Genomic DNA, 22,515 nt, shown 5'->3' with positions numbered 1-22,515 from the left:
AAGTCAAAGGTCCCACTTCTAAAGAATTTATTTATTCTGCTTATCTCAAGAACTGGTTAAACATAAATCTGAAATACTTTCATCTTGGCTTTCAAAACGTATTGATACCACTGATTTCAAATAACCCTACAAATTTCCATGAATAGACATTTTTGCATGAATAGACAGTTTTTGGACAAACAACTTAACCTCAATCTATATGGTGATTCATAACCCATGGATTTTGAACCTCTATGAGGCCATGGAATTATTACAAGGAATCTGTATAAGCATTATCTCCAGTCTGAATGAATATCTTACAAATATGTATACACTGTATTTCAACTGGATGTAGATTCTGGTGTGACAAAGTCAAATTGATTTAAAAGCATTACTGAAATCACAGCAGCTTTTTGATATATCTTTTCATCAAAAGATACTAAAAGTACAAATATTATCTTATTGAGAGACAGTCATAATTTTTGGACCTTAAAAATGGAATATCTTACCAGAAAAGATAAAAAACCACAAGCCTACATATGCCATGATTCACAGATATAAATGTACTAGCCAAGGAGCAGCCTGGTGGCGCAGCAGTTAAGTTTGCATGTTCCGCTTCGGCAGCCCGGGGTTCACCAGTTCAGATCCTGGGTGCGGACCTACACACCACTTGATGAGCCAGGCTGTGGCAGGTGTCCCACATATAAAGTAGAGGAAGATGGGCATGGATGTTAGGTCAGGGCCAGTCTTCCTCAGCAAAAAAAAGGAGGATTGGGAGCAGATGTCAGCTCAGGGCTAATCTTCCTCAAAAAATAAAAAATAAAAAAATAAGTGTACTAGCCGAAAGAGGAAAAGGCAACATATAGATACAGACTCCACTTCCGTGGACGCCATCTAAGTGTAATTTGGCAAAACATAAAAGTTTATATGTATAAGATCTCAGAGTTGAATGCCTATAATTCTACTTGTCTGGCAGGTGAGAGATCAAAACCTCATAACGTCCTTTGGATCAGACAAGGGCTGTATTTTAATGCTGGAAAATATCTCCAGTTGTACACACTGTATTCTATACATTTTATTTTAAACCCTTGGAGCAGCCCTGTGGTTCTCAGCCTGAGTGCTGACAGGCTGACATTACTGCGAGCTAACACGTCCCCCACAGGAGAGACACTTACGATGTTTACCCTATCAAATCTTTTCCCCAACTCCCTGCATCAGAACTTATGTGAGATTCCTTCTGGAAACTCTCTCCTGCTAGTCCCTTCTAACTCCCAACTCACTACTGGTTTATTCTTGTGAACAGCACTCTCATCTTCCCACCTCTCTACTGCAGAGGCCAAAGCTCTTCCCCTAACATCCAATTATCTGTTCACCAGCCCTGCTCCTTCTCCTCCTAAAATCTGTCTTCCCTCACAGATATCAGTGGCCTGCCTAGATCAGCTCTAACAACCTACTCTGAAGTGCTCTTCACCTTCCAAAACCCGAGAGGCTGTTTTGTTGTTTAAAACAGGCATAGACTATGATTCTCTCCTGATTAGTTTTTGTTAAGACTGATATATTTAATTAATATTCCGTGGGGAAACAGCACTTGGACACCAGGGGGAAAGAAAGTGAAGCATGCAGAAGGTTGTGAAGAAGTCAATTTGGTATCAATAATTTATCAAGAAAATTTTTTTAAAAAACAGGTAATTGTATTTGAGTTCAACTAATTATAAAGAAGCAATGGATGATGAATACCCTGTCCTCAAAGCCATTTATACTCAACCCTCAGAAATGACTAGGCTTTTACCTCCAGTGAATCTCCTTGCCACACACCATATAACAAGGGACCTGCCCAAGCCAACAGCATCCCGTAACAGAGAACTACGGAAACAGAAGGGTCTGAAGTATTCCCAATGAGAGGATGAGACTGTGAGGCTCCAGCCCTCTGCTGTACCTCAGTGTCCACCATATCCAGTGCCCCCCATATCCTTTCTTCCTCTAGTGTGAAATGTGTGTGTGTGTGTATGTGAATAGAGACATATATATACACACACACACGTATGAATGTGCAGTACAAAAACATAAACAAGGAATTTTCCTCCTAATAACTATTTAATCAAAGTGAGACTTGTTAGAGAAAAAAACAAATTCTTCCCCCCAAATCTTCCCTCAAACTTGAGAATAATTATTGGACCAGTACTGTTCAAGGCAAACATCTAATAAGCACTTGGCTCAATTGTTATGCAGCAAATGTTGACAACTAAAATTTGTAATAAACTAGGAAACGATTTAATTTATACCCATTTTCAGATCCTCTGCCTAGAGTAATTCCCATTTTTTTTTAAAGATTGGCAGCTGAGCTAACATCTGATGCCAATCTTTTTTTCATTCTTCTTCTCTCCAAAACCGCCCAGTACATAGCTGTATATTCTAGTTGTACGTCCTTCTGGTTGTGCTGTGTGGACGCCACCTCAGCACGGCCTGATGAGCGGTGCCATGTCTGCACCCAGGATCCAAACCGGTGAAACCCCAGGCCGCCAAAGTGGAGTGCGTGAACTTAACTACTTGGCCACGGGGCCGGCCCCAGTAATTCCTTTTTCTTATAAATTAAAAAACTATTGTAAGGAAAGAGTCAAGAAGTTACAGCAACAGGGACAAAATGTCATTCTGGATTCTCTATATTTCTCAACTCTTCAGAGAACTGGCAACAGGAACTTTGAGGGAAAATTACTTTTTAATGCCAGGATTATCCCTGCTCCCAGCTCCCAATTCGTTAGCTTAGAAACTTTAAAGATGTTGGAGATAACAGCTAAATGTTCGCCACTCCCTTTCCACCCAACTGCCCAGTTCTGAACTAACACATATGAAGACAAGTTAGACTAACCCATCTGGAGATGACCCAAGAAGCAATCATCACGTGGAGGCCAGCGAGGAGTTGCCCTATAACCTCTCTACTTCCAACCTCTACCAATCTCTAGGAAGTCTCTCCTAATTACGTGCTAACAAAATAGTTTTCTTCCCTCTTATTTCAAATTATAACAGACAAGAGGAAGATAAAGAAGACATATGAATAAAAAAACAATCTGTTCAGCTCTGCATGGAACTCAAAGGGTAGGCTATTTAATATGAACGCAAAGGCCTCAAGTCTAAGGGCTCCAGATCTGAAATTGCAACAGTTGTCTCTTCTCTTTGACAATCACAGAAAGCTGAATCATCTCTCCCTTGACTCCTATTAAGGCTCCAGGGTCCTGAGTCTGTAAGCCTTCCAGCTGTAAACAAATGAACACCTGAAAAGTCCAGGTTATGTGGCCCTCCATCTTGGGTATTATATCTAAACTGTGTCTGAAACATTTAAGAGCAAGGCATTCCTAGAAATAAACTCTTAACCCCAACCATGTTCTGGTAGTAGACCAATGAATCTGCAATGTTTCTTCTAGAATGGGAGGCATCTCAGATTTCCAGGTTAATCTAGGTTGAAGAGGAAAAACAGATATGATGCACACAGAAAACTGGTCCTCATCCCATATACATTTCTTCTACTGTTTAACCCTAGTACTGAGGTCTCTAACCAAGACAGACATTTCTCATAGAGACACAATGTTCACTTGGCAAAACTTTAGTGGGATAAGAATCACTCGGCTATGTGCATTTCTATTTTTCTTCCTTGTGATGATTAATTTTATGTGTCAACTTGACTGGGCCATGGGACACCCAGATATTTGGTTGAACATTATTCTGGATGTGTCTGTGAGGGTATTTTTGGATAAGATTAATATCTGAATCAGAAGACTGAGTAAACAGATTGACCTCTCTAATATGGGTGGGCCTCATCCAATCAGTTGAAGGTCTGAACAAAACAAAATGGCTGACACTACTGCTAGCAAAAGGGAACTCCTCCTGCCTGACTGCATGAGTTGGGACATCAGTCCTTTGCTGCCCTTGAATTCAAACTGAAACATCAGCTCTTCTTGGGTCTCGAGCCTTCCAGCTTTTGGAGGCCTTTGGAATTGGACTGGAACTACACCACTAGCTCTTCTGGCTGGCTGACTACAGATCTTGGGACTTCTTAGCCCCAACAATCACACGAGCCAATTCCTCCTAATAAATCTCTTTATATATATATGTGTGTACACACACACCCTTAGCCCCAATAATCACACGAGCCAATTCCTTATAATAAACCTCTTTATAGATATGTACACACACACACACACACCCTATTGGTTCTGTTTCTCTACAGACCCCTGATGAGTACACTCCTTAACCTAAGTTAACCTGGAAGTCTGACATGCCTCCTATTCTAGGAAGAAACACTACAGATTCATGAAGTGGGAGGGGTCCAGGAAACAGAAATGAGCCTGATATCCTCTATCAGAGCAAAAAAAGTGAAGAAAATTTTGAAAAACTTAGAATGATGCTATTTGCTGTTCTGTGTATTGAAAAGGTAAATCTCTATCTAGGGCTTTGTTTCCATGCCTTTGTGAAGCTACTACATCCTTTCTAGTTCTCTAGTTGTAAGCAAAAATACAACTGCCTGTCCTAGCCTCTCCGGACAGTGACAGGCAGACGAAAATTTCCAGGCTGTCATAATTTTTCTGACACTGCTCATACTGTTCTACTTGAAAACTGCAATGTGCTCCAACTTCAGCAGCCTTTCTCCATCTAAGTAGTGGCCGCCAAAGACACATAATATACCTCTCACCCTCCCAGCCTTTTCACCCTCCCATTTAAAACCAATGTGTGTTTTTGGGCTACATTTCAATAGCCATGGTAAATAGCTCACATTCTCCAAAGAAACAATCTCTACAGAGGTATAACATGAGAGGCATATGAGAAAACATCTTTTATTCCCTCTGGGCCCAAACTGAATCATACGTTATGGTCACAACTTTTAGAGGCAGGCTATTAATTCAGCAAGCCACTCTCCCACTTTCTCTTTTCCCACTTCTACTCCTTCATCCTCTCACCGAAGTACAAAGATATTTCTAACCCTCTTTCCTCAGCCTCCCAAATCAGTGTACGAAAGTCAACAAAAACTGAGGAAAGACTCCTAGCCAAGAAAGATACTCACCAGCAAGTGGGCTTCTTGTTCTAATCATTCCAAACTATGAAAGGCAGATGTGACAATACAAACGGTGTCCCTCTGTCACCCTTTTTGGCACACCAACAGTGGTTACGTATCCCCATCATTTCCTTTTGAGACTCTGAAGTTCCAATGACATATTTGATCTTCATTTATTCAAGTTTAAACACTTATATGCTCCAAAGAGCATGTGCATGAGATACTGTTAGGCAGAAAAAGTAAGGCCTATCTCTCCTAGGCCAAGCTGTTTTGGGCATGATCACAATAATCAGTTTGATTCCAAATATACTCAGAACCAAGCAGAACAGAAAGGTTTCAGAGATGATAAAAGGAGTTAAAAAATTAAAATGAGACAATGTAAAATCTCAATTCCTGAAGACTAATGAAATACTAAAAACAGTGAATTGGCTGTAGAAGCAGTAATGAAGTAATTCTATTTCCGTGAGGGACATTATTATAAGGTCCCCAGGACAAAAGACAGTAAACAATGAGTTGGGAACCATTAAAAAACCTCAGAACCAAAGATTCAAATATCTGTCCTTCTGTGCCTGTATGCTGCCCAACTCATTCCCAAAGAGGAACCAGACTTGGATCCCTACCAACATAAAACTCCTAAGAACATGTCATGTTGGTTTCTCTGGAAACTGCCATCTTGTGAAGTAGTCTTTAAAAACTAAAATGAGAAAACCAAAGACTACAATAATAAGCCACTTTCTCCTTCCAACTGTGATTTTTCTTTGATTTGCTCTCTGAGGATTCAAGACAAAACAAAATCATTAGCCTAAGATTCCTGAATTAATCTGACCTCACTTCTTGGCTAATGTGGCCAAGAGCAGATGCTTTTGTACAATTAAAACAGAAGGACTTTATATCAGCAGGACTTTAGGGCTCTGGTTTCACTGTATTTACTATAAAATACACTAACAGTAAGGTGGAGATTGGAGAAGGAGATGGAAACATCCATTACAAGGTAACATGACAGATAGCAGGACCCTAGCTAGACTAAGCAACTGATTCTATTCTGGTGGGGGGAAACCCACATAATTAAGTTTCATACTTTTAAAATTATCACTCTGAATTCAGGAATAAGAGGCATTTGGTTGTAGATACAATTCCATCTGTAGATACTAACTTTAGAGAAGAAAAACACTCATTGCATTAATATTACGGTTGGGGCTTCTTATGTGGTTCCTAAATGTACCTACTATCTTTTGATACAATTTACAGCTGTGGTGAGAAGACTACCACAGCCCTGGCTCAGATGTGGTCTTTAGCTTCAGAAAGTCCATCGGTCATGTAGCTGGCTGTCACTGCTAAATCTGTTGCTTGCAGAGGCCTCAGAGCTCTGGGTTTGCCGAGTAGAGTCCTCACCATTTAAGCTCTTCCTACATACAGGACATGTGTCATGCTGAAACAGAAAGATATCAGTTCATGTAAACAGCCTGACCTGAGAAGTTGGAGGTACAGAACACTTAGAAACCCCGACAGTTGGCAGGCAAAAAACCAAAAAGGGCATACATTCTCACACAGGGCACACTGAGCTCCAAGGTGCACCACCAGGACATCTCCCAAAAAGAACTTTAAACAGAACTCAGAGAGAGAGTTCTAGGCCAGCAACTTAACAATAGCTAACACATATCACCAAACAGAATTAACCAGAATCAGTGACCTGAGATGGTCTACAGCAGGAGTCAGCAAACTTTCTCTGTAAAGGGACAGCTAGTAAATATTTTAGGCTTTGCCGGCCAGACCGCCTATGTCGCAACTACTCAATTCTGCTAACATAGCACAAAAGCAGCCATAGACTATTTGTATACAAATGAGCATACTTGTGTTCCAATAAAACTTCATTTACAAAAACAGATGACAGGCCACAGTGAACTTTGAGCTTTGGTTTGCTAAACCCTGGTCAGAGAAGTTCCAAACAGATAGTAATCTAAAAACCAGTAATGGTACTACTAGGAGTTAGCCAGGGACTAAAACCTGATCTGCTTGGCTCTCCATTAACTGTTAAATACACGCTTACTCTGAACTACCACCACCCCCACCACCCCACGAAGATGTGACAGGCAGAGATACCCCATCACAGATGACAGCTGTCTATACTCACCAGCTCTAACCACGGCACAATACAACTGCTGTGGAAGAAGTGGTTGCAGGGTAACTGCCGGACTTCCTCTTCAACTGTGTAATCTTCTTTGCATACTGGACACTCTAAACCCATATCTGTTGGAGGAAACAATGACTTTTAAAGTAAAGAAGCAAAAAGAAGGAAGAAAAAAACTTGTCCAATGTCTCTAACAACCAAAGGACATATGCATAAAGAACAGACACAGAGCACATCCAAGGAGAGGCAGATTGGAAGCATGAATTTGATTTCTGAATGGAGGTGGAGGTGGTGGTAGATGGGGATATGAAAAGGAGGACTGAGGAATGAGTCTATTCCAACACAGTCTAGATGGGAACTATATAAGGCCTACTTTTCAACGTAAAGAGTTGGAAAAAATAAACTGGGGCTTAGATTATCTGTCAAGTAAAACAAGAAAAACATCTTCTCAAATGTAGCTTTCTGGCAGTTTGCACTTAGCAAACACTGGCGATCTGTCCACCACAACAAGGCACTCATCTCAGCAATCTTAGCAGTCCCAGTCAGTGTCTCAAGCCACTTTTCCCCTACTATTTTCCACATCACGCATCTTCTTTCAGCATAGTTGGCCTCAAGCCCTCTGTACAAGTGGTTAATTAAAAGCTGTGCCAGAAGGTGGAGCTGCAGAATTGCAAAACCCAAGGGTAGTTCAGGCTACAAGTCCAGAGACAGGAAGCCCTGTTCTCTGAGAGGAAATGGCTACAAACTACATTGTGAGTACCTGGCAACAAACTCTGAGTTTCCCAAGTCTAGCTAATAATACCAGCTAGTCTCTCTCTCCAGTGGCTGAGGTATGCTACATGCCCCACAGCACTCAAGGCATTTGGAGAAGGACTACCACTTAATAGATTCACTCCTTCCTTCCATTCCTACCACGTTTGCCCTAATTCTAGCTTTTACTTCTTATGCCTAGTCTACTGCAGCAGCCTCTGAGGTGGTATCCCTGACTCCAAGCCTCCAATCCTCCAAATATATACTATGCTTTGCCACCAGCTAATTTGCCCTAATACTAGCTTCATAGCAATCTCCAGCTCATCCCCACTTCGATTCTTAGCTGGCACCTCAAAATCAACAAATTCAAAATTAAAAACCTCACATCACCTTCCTACCCAAACCAAGACCCACTCACAATTACTCCATCTCTGATGATGGCAGCACCACCGCTGTAGTTACAAAACTGCAAAATCTTAGTCATCTTTGACCCTCTCCCCTCCTTCATCCCATTATGCAATCAGTCATGAAAGCCCTTCTTCAAAATGATCTTCTGAATCTACCCTTTCCTTTCTGTTAGCATTGTCACCATCACCAGAACCCCACTTGGATGCTGCAACAGCCCCCTAAATCCATTCTTGCCTTTTCCTGCTTCCAATTTCCTTTACACACTACCTCCAAACTAATCTCCCCTAAAAATAACTTAAATTTCCTCATTCCTGGATTTGGGGACCTACAAAACTTAACTAGTACCTAAAATATCCAGCCCTAACTACTCTGTCCATTTTGAGATCCCCTTTAACAATGCCCCTTCCTTCCTATCCAGTTATACTTCCCACTACTCCCCAAACCAGATTCTATTTCAAGTCTAGTAACACTCTCCTTATACCTGATTCAGACACCATGTCCATGCTAACATTCATACATTGCTTCATACTTTTCCTTAAACAGAATTTGTGGAGAAGGAAACTCTCAGTCCAAAATAATGTCCCTTATCACTAAATTCCTTCAGTGATTACAAATAAAATAATATCTATGTCTAATGTACCTAACTGTATCTGACACAGAGAAGATGTGAAACAAATCCCAACCTCCAAGTTTTTTCTCTCCTTTCTTCCCCAAAGTCAGTAGCACCTGTTCAACATTATTTTCTCTACTGTTGTTTGTTTGGTGAGTTTTGCTTCTCCTAGTAAGTTCTTCAAGAAATCAAATTTTATATGTCTCTGTACCTCTTTATTTCCTGCATGGCATCTAGAAAAGGAACACAGTAATTGCTCAGGAAATACCTGTTGACTAACCTAATGAAGCAGTAGGTACCTTCTATATCGGGCATCCGGAGAGGAATTTTTAGGAGTGCTTTAGCTTCCCTTGAAGATCCTCAGTATAGAAAGGTGCTGGGATTGTGAACAGAGATCAGAAGGTGACAGAGTAAATACGAACATGAACCTACCAACTTGTTCCTGAGTTACTGTCACTGTTGGAAGAGATGTGATCTTTTCCTTGTCAGCTGGGGGAGGCCCTGTATTTTCCAGTTGTCCTAAAAGCTACAAAAAAAGAAAAAGGAAAAGAAGAAAAAGCGGCAGACATCTCACTATCGCTGGGGAGGGAGCTGCTCCAACTGAGAAAAAACAGAGCTGGGATTAGAAACGTTAGTTGCTCTTTCTTCTGCAAGGCTGTGAGAGGCTTGGGTTTCCTCTTTCCTGCTGCAAGAACACTTACAATTGCTTTACAATTTCAGAGTGACATTAGTACAAGCCTACAGACTCTTCATTGAAAGGCTCACCTTTGGGCATAAAGCAACTTCAGAGGCAGCAAAAGGGTTGCAATGTCATGAAAAAAACTACAGCTTAATAAAAAGTAATATTTAACTGATCCAAAAACTTCATTTTTGGTGGAAAATTTTGGAAAAGGGTGGAAGTATGGAAAATAGCATAAGGTAAGCCAGGAATTAGGTAAATTACTGCTTACAAGAAGACTTGGATATAAACGACATGCTTTCTATTCTCAGCAATCCACAGGGTAATGAAAAACCAATTAAAATAAAATAAACATACACAAGTGGAAGCAACTATACATGGCATAAGAATACCTTTTTCTCTGCTTCCTTCTCCTACTTTGCTCCATCTAGAAGAAATTCCTGCTTCAACATGTGAGGATACCCTCCTTTTTTGTGAAGTACTTGTTAAAAAGGATCCTCACAGGACTGAACAAGAGGCCAAAAACACAAAATGCTGTTTGTTATGGAAGTCTTTTCTTTCTATGGACATAAATCCATCTTCTAGAAAGCCCCTAGGACCTATAAAGTACATGGATGCTGTGCTAAACCCGTAAACCATTTATCCCTTTAGTAAAATGGAAACCGACAAGCTCAAAATATTAGGGAAAGCAGAGTGACCGCCATTTCAGAAAGTAGCAGAAGGAAAGCAGAAAGCCTGTGGAACCAGGAGACACACTGAACAGACACCCTCAAAAGGCAGCTCCTCACCTGGGTTACAATGGCATCAAGCCCTGTCTGACCCCAGGCATAGTCCCCAGGGTTGGAGTGCAGCATCCCGCTCCTATACATGAGATGAGATAGACAGACAGCATTAGATGGAGTGACCAGGCTCTGTCTTACACCACAGAAAAAACTGGAGGAGGAATCCTGCTCTCTCTCAGAACTGGAAAGTCACTAGTTCTCTAGAATCAACTGGCAAAGAATTTCTCAATATTTTCAAGGTCAAACAGATTAGCCAGAGGTAGTCTCTCATCCTCTAGGAATTTTTACTTAACTGAATGGAACGTAAAATGTGAAGCTACCTAAAATACCACAATGTGCCAAAGCAAAAAGAGTGACTCATGGCCTGTTGGTTAAGAAGTTTGTCTTCTCTGTGCCCACTTACATTAAACATAGATGGAGCTGCTTTTTAAGGAGAATTTTCCCTTCATGGCTGGCCAAAATCTACAGCAGACTTGCCTCAGTCTAAGAGGCTGCCCATAGTACTAGACAATGAGGAGCTTTCAAGTAAAGCAGCAGCCATAGCAGTCTCTCTGAATCACAACTTAGAGCAATTACCAAAGGGAGTTGGCAGCATCTCTTTTTGGAGTGGCTAGGGCACTGCCCTGGATGAAGGACGTCCAGACTCTCTGGCTGGAACATGTTTAAAGAAACTAGAGGTTGGAAAATAGGGTAATGGTGTAGAAGGACTGAGGTCCCTCTGAGCAAAGAGGCCTTCCAGGGCAGAGTCAGAAGGGGCAAATAATTGTACAAACAAGAGGAAATTCCTTTTTAATCCCTATCGTACGTAAGTGTCACTCTGATACTGAATTATACCCTCTTGTTTCTTCTGAAAAAACTTCTTATTTTTAAAAAAGAAAGTTAAATATGTTTGAAATTTCAGAAACTCTTAAGGAATGAAATCTTCCCATATGATCTAGAGGAAAAACCCACACATCAGATACCAAGCCTGGCAGGGATCATCTCATTCTCCATCTCAACACAAGCCACAGATCAGAATATGAACAAAATCAGACACATCCAGTGCCGAGACATCCTGGGGGACCAGAATATCCCTCATGAGCCTGAACAATAAAAAATAAGTTCTGATTAAGTTTGGGATCAGCAATTAATAGCAGTCTAACAGCCTGCCAATCACATCTATATACTCACCTATGCAGCTCTTTCTTTTCTTCACTATGGTACAGAAACTTTAGTACCTAAAATGATGCTACTCCAGCAGAGTAAGACAGAAGGCATTTAGTTACTTACCAGGTAAAAGGGTGTGGGGATCCAGGAATTGCAGAATTTGCAAAGAATCCTGCAAAGATCTGTTGTATTATTCTGTTGGAGGAGAAAATATTAGATAAGACAACAGACGAACGAAAGTACTTTACAGATATCCATGCCTGACCAATCATCAACTCCTGTCCCAAACCACAATGGCTTTTCACTGACCATTATACAATAGATAGCACCAGAAATCAGCCTGCTACCTGGTACAGTGCTATCTTGCTATTATGGCTATCTTCCTGAGCTCTGTTTTCTTATGGATTAACAGATTTTGTGAATTAGGCTGGAAAGGGATCTGATTGTATGGTGTAGTTTTCAAACTATGTTCCTTGGATCCTTGGCAGTAATATGAAGAGAGGCTGGAAGTGATGCTATGCCAGTGGGATTCTGGGCCTATCTCCTTATAACAAGGGTAGTTCCATTCTTATGTGTTTTACACACGGGGTTTTTATGTAAGAGACTTATTTAAAGAGTCCTTTTTCTTTCGAGAATAATTCCGTTTTACAAACACATATCAACATGCTGTATTAGCCCTCAAAATGTGTTTCAAATGCTTATAACACAAACACATGCAAACACACACATGCTTTACACTTGACATTCTGAACACTTAAGATGGTACATCTACCCAGTCCTTTATCCTAATGAGTTGGTCTTTGTTACCCAAAGAGATATGGGGTAATATCTCAGCAAAAGAAAAACATTAAAGGAATTTTCCTCTAGATCTCCCATTTTCTGAATGATACGCACTTTCTTTTCTTTTTTCCCCCAGCTTTACTGAGATATAATTGACAAGATAGGTACTTTTAACCCCCAGCTCCCACTTTATCTATTAGGCCAGTCAATATAACAATGGCAGTAGCCAATACCAGACTCTCACCATTCCTAAAGTTCAACAATAGCTAACAATACTGTGTGTTTCTTTTAAAATATGTCCACGGGACCGGCCCCATGGCCAAGCAGTTAAGTTCACATACTCCACTTCGGCGGCCCAGGGTTTTGCCAGTTCGGATCTTGGGCGCAGACATGGCACCACTCATCAAGCCATGCTGAGGTGGCATCCCACATAGCACAACCAGAAGGACCTACAACTAGAATAAACTAGAATATACAGCTATGTATTGGGAGGGCTTTATGAAGAAGAAGAAGGAAAAAAAAGAAGATTGGCAACAGATGTTAGCTCAAGTGCCAATCTTAAAAAAAAAAATGTCCACAAATTATCATAAAATAATAATAATAACTTCCTCCCTCAAGTATAGGCTGGACTTAGTGACTGATTTCTTAACAACAGAATATGGTTAGATAATCTGTGACTTCCAAGACTAGGTCATAAAAGGCACTGTGGCTTCCTCTTTACACCCTCTCTTGGATCACTTTCTCTGGGAGAGTGCCATGTCAAGAAGTCCTGTGGTAAGTCCCACATGATATGGAACAGAGGCCTCCTGCCAACAGCCACAACAAACTTGCCAGAATAGGAGTAAGCCCCAACTGATCCTTTACATGACTGCAGCAATGGCCGATGTCTTGACTATAAACTTGTAAGACCCTGGGCCAGAAGCACTGAGCTAAGCTGCTCCTCAACTCCTGACCCACTAAACCTGTGAAACAATAAATGTTTGTTGTTTTAAGCCATTAAGCTCTGGGATAATTTTCCACACAACGATAGATTACTAATACAAATTTTGATATCTGGAATTGAGTGCTGCTGTAACAAAAACCTAAAATGTGGAAGTAGCTTTGGAACCCAAGAGAGGTCAGAGGCTGGGAGGACTTTGAGGAAGGTGTCAGTGAACGTTTGAAGAACCTTGAAGAAACATAGAGAGGCATGATGGTCCCTGAGGAAGTTATGGGTGAGAGCTTCAGTGAAAGTGAGAAAAATCTTACTGGAAACTGGAGTAAAAGGGATCCTTGTTATATAGTGGCAAAAGTTGTTGCCTGCCATAATGTGGAAACTAGAAGTTGTGGCTCATGAACTGGGTGATAATTCAGCTAACAAGATTTTCAGACAGGAGCACTAAAGATGCCTCTTGGCTTCTTCTTGCTGCTTACATTAAAAAGCAAGAGAGGGATAAATTAAAGGAAAGATAGTTAAACAAAAAGGAGTTAAGACTAGATAATTCTGAAAATTCTCAGCCTCTCCAAATGATACGAAAATTAAGAAAGGGCTTCCAAGCAAAGAACAAATCCAGGACATTGCCAAAAGAAAACGGTTAAAGATAAGCCAAGACTGTGGCTATAACAATTCTTTGTTAAGACCTCAGAAAGATCTAGTGGTGCCTAGAGAACTATTCAGTTAAACAATTGGGCTTCTAAGAAGCTTAAGGGTATTAGTATTAGGTTCCTAGAGCTGCCATAACAAATTCCCACAAACTAGGTAGTTAAAACAACAAGAATTTTTCCCACAGCTCTGGAGGTCAGAAGCCTGAAATCAAAATGTTGCTAGGGCCTTCTGGAGACTCTGATGGAGAATCTGTTCCATGCCTCTCTCCTAGCTTCCAGTGGCTGCTAGCAATCCGTGCTGTTCCTTAGCTTGTAGACATATTACTCCAATCTCTGCCTCAGTCTTCACATGCCTGTCTTCCTTGTGTTTTCTGTGACCAAATTTCTCTCTTCTTAAAAGAATACCAGGGGCCAGCCTGGTGGCACAGTGGTTAAATGCACATGTTCTGCTTCGGCAGCCCGCGGTTCGCTGGTCGGTTCGCAGGTGCGGACATGGCACCACTTGGCAAGCCATGCTGTGGCAGGTGTCCCACATATAAAGTGAAGGAAGATGGGCACGGATGTTAGCTCAGGGTCAGCCTTCCTCAGCTAAAAGAGGAGGATTGGCAGCAGATGTTAGCTCAGGGCTAATCTTTCTCAAAAAAAGAATACCAGCCATTGGATTAGGGCCCACTCTAACCTAATATGATCTCATCTTGATTACATCTGTAAAGACCTCATTTCCAAATAAGGTCACATTCACAGGTACTGGGGGTTAGGACTTGAACTTCTCTTTTTTGGGGATATATTTCTACCCACTACAAGTATTGTCCCTCAGCAATTCCAGCAGAAGCCCAAAGTAGAAAACAGATTATCTAGAAGAGATCTGTGGGTGTGGTTTTTGCTAATGGCATGAATCTCAATAAGATTCATAGGAGACTTATCTTACAAATAAAATTAAGTTTTAAAAAGAAACAGAGCCAGCTTAAACTGAAAGGTATACAGGTGGTACTAAATGAGAAGGGGCCTTCGGGCTCTCAAAATTCTACTGCCAAGAAGCAGGCTAAGAAAACTATGCAGCTACAAATTCGGACTACTTTTCATGGAAAAGAAAGGATGACTCACAGGGTGGAATCAAGAGCCTAGAGGGAAGAAACAAGAGCCACAGAGAAGCATTCCTGGGCAGAAATAGAACCAAGTCCTAATCAAGGAATCTCCAACATTTATCCAGACAAACATGAGAACTGCTATGAATCAGTGACTTCTCTGTGCTTCCCATTTTCTTTCTTTTTGAACAGGAATCTCTATACCTGTTTATTATATGTCTTTCCCATCACTGTATGTTAGGTGGGTGAGGGGCAGAAAACTTATCTCCTTAGTTTACAGGTCTTCATATCAAAAGGAATTGTACTTGAGGAACTATACTCAAGGAGCCTCATCCACACTTAGAGGTAATTAAATGACAACAACCTGGATTTCAAGTTGATGCTGTAAAGGGAAAAGACTATCGGTGGCTCTTGGGAGGAAGTGAGTCTATTTTGCACGTGGGAAAAATGGAAGGAATTTGTGGCCAGAGGGTGAACCGTGGTAGTTTTAAAATATGTCTACAAATCCTTTAATACTTCCCCCTTCAAGAGGTGGAGCTTAATTCTCCTTCCCTTGAATGTGGGCTAAAGTTAGTAACTCATTTCTTACAGATAAAATAAAATGTATGGCTGCAATGACAGTGTTTACCTTCTGCGATCAGGATATAAAGGGCATTATGGTTTCTTTCCTTCTTCCTTTCTCTCTCTCGGATCACTTATTCTGGGGAAGCCAAATGCCAAGCCATAGGGACACTCAAGGAGCCCCATGGAGAGCCACACATGGTGAGGAACTGAGGCCTCCTGCCAAAAGTCATGTGAGTGACCCAACTTGGAAGTGGATCCTTCAATCCCAGTTAAGTGGTCAGAGGTTAGTGCCGCCTAAATAGCTAAGATAAATACACCCAATGGTCAACACAGGTTAGCATAAGGGAAGCCACCTTACAGAGGGGAAGTATCTTGGGGCTATAACAAAATACCCACTTTTCCTTATTAGCAATGCTCTAGTTTGCACGTAGCTTAGAGAAGTACACATCTGCTTGCTCTGCTATTTTCATAGCCTTGGCTTATACACAGACCTCCCTATTCCAATGAGGCAATAAAACTTGGTTCTTTCAGCTTTTCCAGGGACGTAACGACCTTTGGGAAAAAACCTCTGCTGGTATCTGTCGCTGGTGAAGAGAGACAGGGATGCTCTGTAGTCTCAAGGACTACAACTCCAGATGGTCAACATCCTGAGACGCCCCCTCCCTTTTTCAGCCCATTTGCCCTATAAAACTGCTTCAAAATTCTGTAGTTTTAAGATGGTCTTTAGGACACAAGTCCACCATCTTCCCCCTTGCTGGCAAGCTGTAATAAAAAGACCCTTTCTCTCTTACAACCTTGCCTCCTGACTGTTGGCTTGTCTTACAGCGAGTGGAAGACTCCCTTTGGTGGTTACAAGATCACTGCAGCCAAAGCTGTTATTTTGAGTATAACCTCATGAAACCCTTTACCAGAACCACCTAGCTAAGCTGCTCCTAAACTCCTGACCCTCAGAAACTGGGAGATAGTAAATGTTTGCTGTTGTAAACTGATAAGATTCTGGGGTAATCTGTCACACAGCAATAAATAACATATATTGTTAAAAAGAAACAACAGGACCAAAGTGGAGTCACTTATGCCAAGCCCCACCAAGACTTAATATCTAACCTAAATGCAGTTTCAGCCTCTCCCAGGAGAGGACTTTTAAACCAATCTGTCTGGAATTTCCTGATCAACACTAGTGAGGTAATCTGCCTGATAAGACCCCCTGCCTTCCCCTAGAGGAAGGTGAACTTGCCTGAAATAATCCACTCTTTTAACTTGTCCCACCCTCTTTCTGCCTATAAAAATCTTCCATTTGTACAACTCCTCAGAGCTCCTTTCTGCTTGCTAGATGGGATGCTGCCCAAATCACGAATTGCTGAATAAAGCCAATTAGATCTTTAAGTTTACGTGGAATTTTTCTTAACAGTACCCTCCTTTGCTTGCCAGTAACTAGAACAGTAAATTATCACATGCTTGAACTAACCAATAAGTAAATGGTAATAATCAAGTCTGAGAGAGAGCCTACTTCCTTGAAGCTCTAAAGCTGACCCTATACAAAGGCTTGCAGTAGCCAGGGAAACCTCAGCTGATCAGCTGCTGATTCCCCTTTCTCAGCTGCTTTTTCTCAGGAAATCAGATGTTAGCCCCATGTCTTTGCAACAATAACACAGAGACTGCTCAGAGTGGCCCCAATAAGTACATGAGCTGTTGTTAGGAGATTATCTTCAGTTGATACATACATACTTACACTGATTTCTTTATTGTTGTTGCTAAATACATAAAATCCTTTCTCGATAAAGTAATAACAGGTAGCTAAAATGGGAGAGGTGGGAAGAAAGGAGGGTGGTATAATTTTAACAATCCATAGAAGAGAAATCAATCCACAGGGTCTTGAAGGGAAGACACAGATAAGAGTCTTCAGGTAAGAAGGGGGTCTTGAGGGAAAGATACAGATAAGACCAGATAAGAGTCTGCACCTAATTTCCAGAGCTGTACTCTCACTAAGTTTTCCTCCTAGGTCCCTGGCTGTCCCTTCTCAGTTTCCTCTGCTTATTCCTCCTTATCTCCCAAACTTCTTATCAATGAGGGCCCAGGGTTCAATTCTTTGAACTTTCTTCTATTCTCTTTCTTGACTGCTTTGGCAATTTCATCCAGTTTTATCATTTTAAATGCTACAAATAGGCCACAACTTCCAAATTTCATCTCCAGCTAACACCTCTGCCTATTCGACATCACCATCTGAATGTGTAATAAGCACCTCAAACTTATGATGTCCAAAACTGAACTCTTAAACCTTCTCCCCTAAACCTGTTCCTCTCAGCTGGTGGTGGCTCCATTTTTCTAGTTGCTTAGGCCAAAAGACCTTAGTGTCACCATAATTCTTCTCTCTGTTATACCTCATATCCAGTCTCAGCAAATCCTATCATGCCCATCGTCAAACTATATCTGGAATCCAACCATGTTTCATTACCCTCATCGAAACCACTGGCACCTCTAGCTTAGATTAATCCAACAGTCTCTTAAATGGTTTCTCTGCTTCTGCCCTTGCCCTTGTGCCCCTTGCAGTCCTCCCATTCTGTTCTCCACACAGCAGTTAGAATGATTATTTTAAGACATAAGTTAAACCATGTCATTCCTCTATCCTAAACTCCCCACTGGATTTCCACTGCACTCAGAATAAAAGCCCTTACAATAACAGCCTACCAGTCTGATCTGATGATCTGATACTCACCTCCCCAGTCCCACCCTCAGCAACTTCTCTGTGACCTCATTTCCTACTATTCCTCTCACTTACTCGGCTCCACACAGGCCTCTCCTTGCTGGCACATTCCTGGCTCATTCCATCACTTCAAGCACTTCACATCTATTCAAATACCTTTTCAATAAGGCCTTTGCTGACTGCACTTTTTGAAAGTTCACTTCCCCAATACTGCATTTCCCTTACCTGCCTTTTTTTCCCATAGCATTTACTATTGATTAACACTCTATTGATTTAAGTTATTTTGTTTGTCTGTCTTTCCCCATTAGTACTTAACCTCTGCAAAGAACAATCATTGACTGTTTTGTTCACTAACATATAGAACAGCACCTGGCACAGTAATATACAAATGTTTGTTGAATGAAAAAATCCCATGTGGGGCCCAATCAAAATATATATTGTAAGATATATACAATCTATTACAATAAAAAAGGAGATTATAAAATAGGTATAGTATGATTCTTTTTCAATCATATACATGTAGGTATCATATAAAAAGGTCTACAAGATTATGCATCAAGGTGTAACTGTTGCTATTTCTGGGTTATGTTGTCTTTTTAATCCATATCAATATATACTTATGTTGGTTCTTTTTTTTTAAATAAGAAAAAAAAGTTAACCAAAAAACGTCAATTCTCAAAATTTGAGTTGTGATCGGTAGTTAGAAAACTATGGTCCCAGAACCTAGGGTTAACCTCAAGAGACCATAGTCTTAAGATAGGAATTCTTAGAAGTAATGCACCCTACAAAGCAATTCAGAGACAGTTTACTGCTAAGATCAAAGGACTTTCCTTTGTATAACGAGAAAGGAGGCTAAAACACCAGGCTAAAATGTAACAATAAAAAAAGTTAAAAAAGTACAACACATTAAAATAAAGATAAGTCTTAATGCAGTAAGTGTAAACTAATAGGTGGTAATCTCTATGAAGTCTGGAAAGCATGAATGTGTTAGTTAATCTAACACAGTCAAAGAAAAAGAACTGACAAATAATATTTTACCATGCTAAAAAAAATTCTTTAAGGTAAAATACGAGTAATGCCCTAGACTTATCACAATCTGCATGAAATTTCTCCTAACGATTATGAAGTTTCCTTTGTTGATTCTATACATACCAAATAACCATCTGATTGCTTTTGATTTCTTGATATCTGGGAAATTCAAAGATGGTATTACGTTACAACCCGAAAAGAGTTTTCCAGTCACTGAAACAGAATACCCCCAAGTGTAAATGAATAAATTAGTCTTCTCATACAGGTCAGATTCATTTAAGGTTAGATAAAATGAGCTAATCTATTCAGGACCTGATTACCTGGATAAACTATCATTTGAAAGATGCAGATTAGAGGATAGAGCACACAACTTAGGCACACTCAATAAAAATTTGAATGAATGAACAATGTAAGACTCACCCCTCTTTATATTAGCAAAACGGTTTCACTCATGCCAATGAAAAAGCCAAAGGAAATATATCTCATTTCAGGGGAACTCCTTAGGCTGGTGTGAGGAACACATTAATAATCCCATAAAGGCTAATCTCTGACATCTGATTACTTAAAAGACAAGTATTCTCTCTACAGTGCAATCAGTGGAATGAAGAGGAGCCTGAGACATTGTCCATGGAAACCACCAATTGAAAGCCTGACAAGCAGAATAAAAAGTTACACTGCTTCTCAAATCAACAGGACAAAGTGTCAAGAAGCCAAGATGAAATTTAATAAATAAAAAAAACTATCAAATATAAAACTGTAACGTGCTTTCAAAACACTGGGTAACATTACAATGACAACTACTATAAAGCAGTACATGTGGAACAATCTGGGCAGACCTGCAAAGGAGGCAGAGTAATATGCTCCAACGATATGTTGTGTTCCATTTACACTTACATGAAAGAAAAAAGAAACAACTGAAAACTTTCAAGTTCTACTTATCGACACACTGGTATGTGTGCCTTAGAAGGAAGTTTCCAAGAAAGTTAGGGAAATGCTTAAGTCTTTTTTTAAAAAATTTGGGAAGGCTATATGATACTGTTAACTTTTTTCAAGTATTTTTTAAAATTTATAATTCCACCAAATACAAATATCTTTATTTTTGCAATATTCTGGCTCCAACATTTAACTGGCTTTATATCCTTAGGCAATTTACCTGACCTCTCTACGCCTCAGTTTCTACTGTAAAATGGAGATATTCACAGTAACTTCGCCACAGGGTATAGTGAAGATTAAACAAATTAACATCTGTAAAGCACTCAGACTGGTGCCTTGCACAAACTCTTAGCTACTATTACTACTAATTCACATGTTCCATACATCTCTTAGAAACAATCACTATTATCCGTTTATTCAACACAAATATATTCAGTATCTACTATAAAACAGACACTATGCTAGAAGCTGGGAATACAGAGATGAGTAAAACACCGCCCTAGACCACTAACCCCTGAAGTAACTGAAAAGGTTGGAACAGATCTGGTCCCCCAAAATATGCCAGGCTCAGATGGAATTACACGTAACTTTTATCAAACCTTTAAGGAATAGGTAATTCCTATGTTATTTAAACTATTTCCAAGTATAACAAAGCAGGAAGATTTCCCAGCTCATTTTATGAAACGAACATAACCCAAAGGAAAATTACCAGTCCCCTTATGAACAGATGCAAAACTCCTAAAAAAGATGAGGAATAAATCAACTCCAATAGTGTATTAAGAGATTAACGCTCCTTGACAAAGCAGTTTTTATTCAAAGTGTGCATAATGGGTTCAACATTAGAAAATCTATGAGTTAATAAAAAGCATTAATTGTTTAAAGGAGAAAAAACATTTTTGATAGGGCTGCAAAGAACATTTGATAAAATCACTAGTCATTCTTAATTAAAACTCCCTAATAAATTAGCAATAAAATAAATCTTTCTTAATGTGATAGTGCATATGTTAGGAATCAAAAGCAAACATGCTTAACAAAGAAACACTAATTCACTCCCAATGAAGTCAGAAAAAAGACACGGATGCATACTACTAGACAACTTTGTTTTGATAATAGTGCAACAGGTAAGTAAAAATAATGAGACATAAACACAGGGGAAAAATACAATCAATGTTTATTGATATGACTGATAATCTAGAAAACTTAGAATAAAATGAAAAACTATCAGAGCTAATAAAGGAATTCAAGTAAGTAGCAAGGTGATGGATAACAAAAAGCTTTCCAGTAATAATCAGTTAAAAAAGTAAATGAAACTATAAAATTTTACTAAATGACATCAAAAAAAACAAAGAGAGGCACAATGCGAAGTTGGCCTAGATGCGAAATTTCAATATTATAAAAAGTGCCAACTGTCTCCAAATTAATATATAAATCCAATGCATTTCTAATCAAAATCCCAAAGGGATGGGAGAGGAAAAAGAGATTGACAAATTGCACCTAAAAACCATTTGGAAGGGTAAATGTAAGAGAAGCATCAAGAAATTTTTGGAAAAGAATAATGAAGTGGACTTTCACTACTAGGTATCAAATCATACTATAAAATTATGGAAAGTTAACCAGTAAGGTACAGACATAGGAACACACAAATAAAGATCAACAGAGATCTAAACAGAGAATCCAGAGACAGATGAGTATGAAAATGTGTATATAATAAAGATGATATTTCAAATCAGATGGATTATTCAGTAAATTATGTTGCAAATAATTAGATACTCATATTGGGAAAAAAAGATAAATCCTTAACTTAAAAAATGCACAAGAATAACAACTGCCACCCACCAGCAGTGTGGGCAGAAAATCCAAACAGAGCCAGAGACCCTCCATGAACGCTGACAGATGGACATATCCTCTGGGATGAATACTCTAATGTTCTTGTAAACTTGGAGATACCACTAGCTGTTTTTCACTTTACATAGGGAGAGCTATCTAATAATGAGGCTGACACAGGAAAGTAGATTCAAGAGAGACAGACAGATGAAGATAACACATTGGTTGACCATCTAGATCCATCTAAGAACTTCTAATTTATGTCACTGATTCTCAATATTGCCCCTACACAGGGATCTAGAAATCCAAGGAGACAGTTTTGCTAGTTACAGTAAGTGGGGAGATACCATCCACATTTAGTAGGTAAGAAAGAACAGTGTTGGCCACTCTGCAATAAATGGGAAGATGACCAGGCCCAACAAAGAACTGTCCTGCCTGGACATGCACTTGGAGAAAAACTGTCTTTAATTAACTGAGCCTAAACTCCAT

General features: G+C 39.9%; 1 protein-coding gene and 1 long non-coding RNA gene across 2 annotated transcripts in view; one reads left to right on the top strand and one right to left on the bottom strand.

Moving 5' to 3' along the window:
• Positions 1-10: 10 nt before the first annotated feature.
• The window catches only part of RNF115 (ring finger protein 115), a 73,595-nt gene continuing 51,090 nt past the window's right edge, over positions 11-22,515 (bottom strand). Inside the window, exons 5-9 of the mRNA XM_008528230.2 lie at positions 11,650-11,721; positions 10,387-10,459; positions 9,352-9,445; positions 7,155-7,270; positions 11-6,452 (exon numbers count right to left, since the gene is read on the bottom strand). Of these exons, the coding sequence (XP_008526452.2) occupies positions 6,321-6,452; positions 7,155-7,270; positions 9,352-9,445; positions 10,387-10,459; positions 11,650-11,721 (487 nt within the window). The 3' untranslated portion in view covers positions 11-6,320. The remainder of the gene's footprint in view (positions 6,453-7,154; positions 7,271-9,351; positions 9,446-10,386; positions 10,460-11,649; positions 11,722-22,515) is intronic.
• On the top strand, positions 13,022-20,023 carry LOC139081509 (uncharacterized). The gene is made up of 3 exons (XR_011536657.1): positions 13,022-13,080; positions 15,685-15,822; positions 19,858-20,023. It is a non-coding gene; the product is annotated as an uncharacterized lncRNA (long non-coding RNA).

Source organism: Equus przewalskii, unplaced genomic scaffold, assembly GCF_037783145.1.
Source record: "Equus przewalskii isolate Varuska unplaced genomic scaffold, EquPr2 ChrUn-12, whole genome shotgun sequence".
In the NCBI taxonomy this organism is placed as follows: Eukaryota; Metazoa; Chordata; class Mammalia; order Perissodactyla; family Equidae; genus Equus; species Equus przewalskii.
This window is presented reverse-complemented; position numbering and strand designations above follow the sequence as displayed.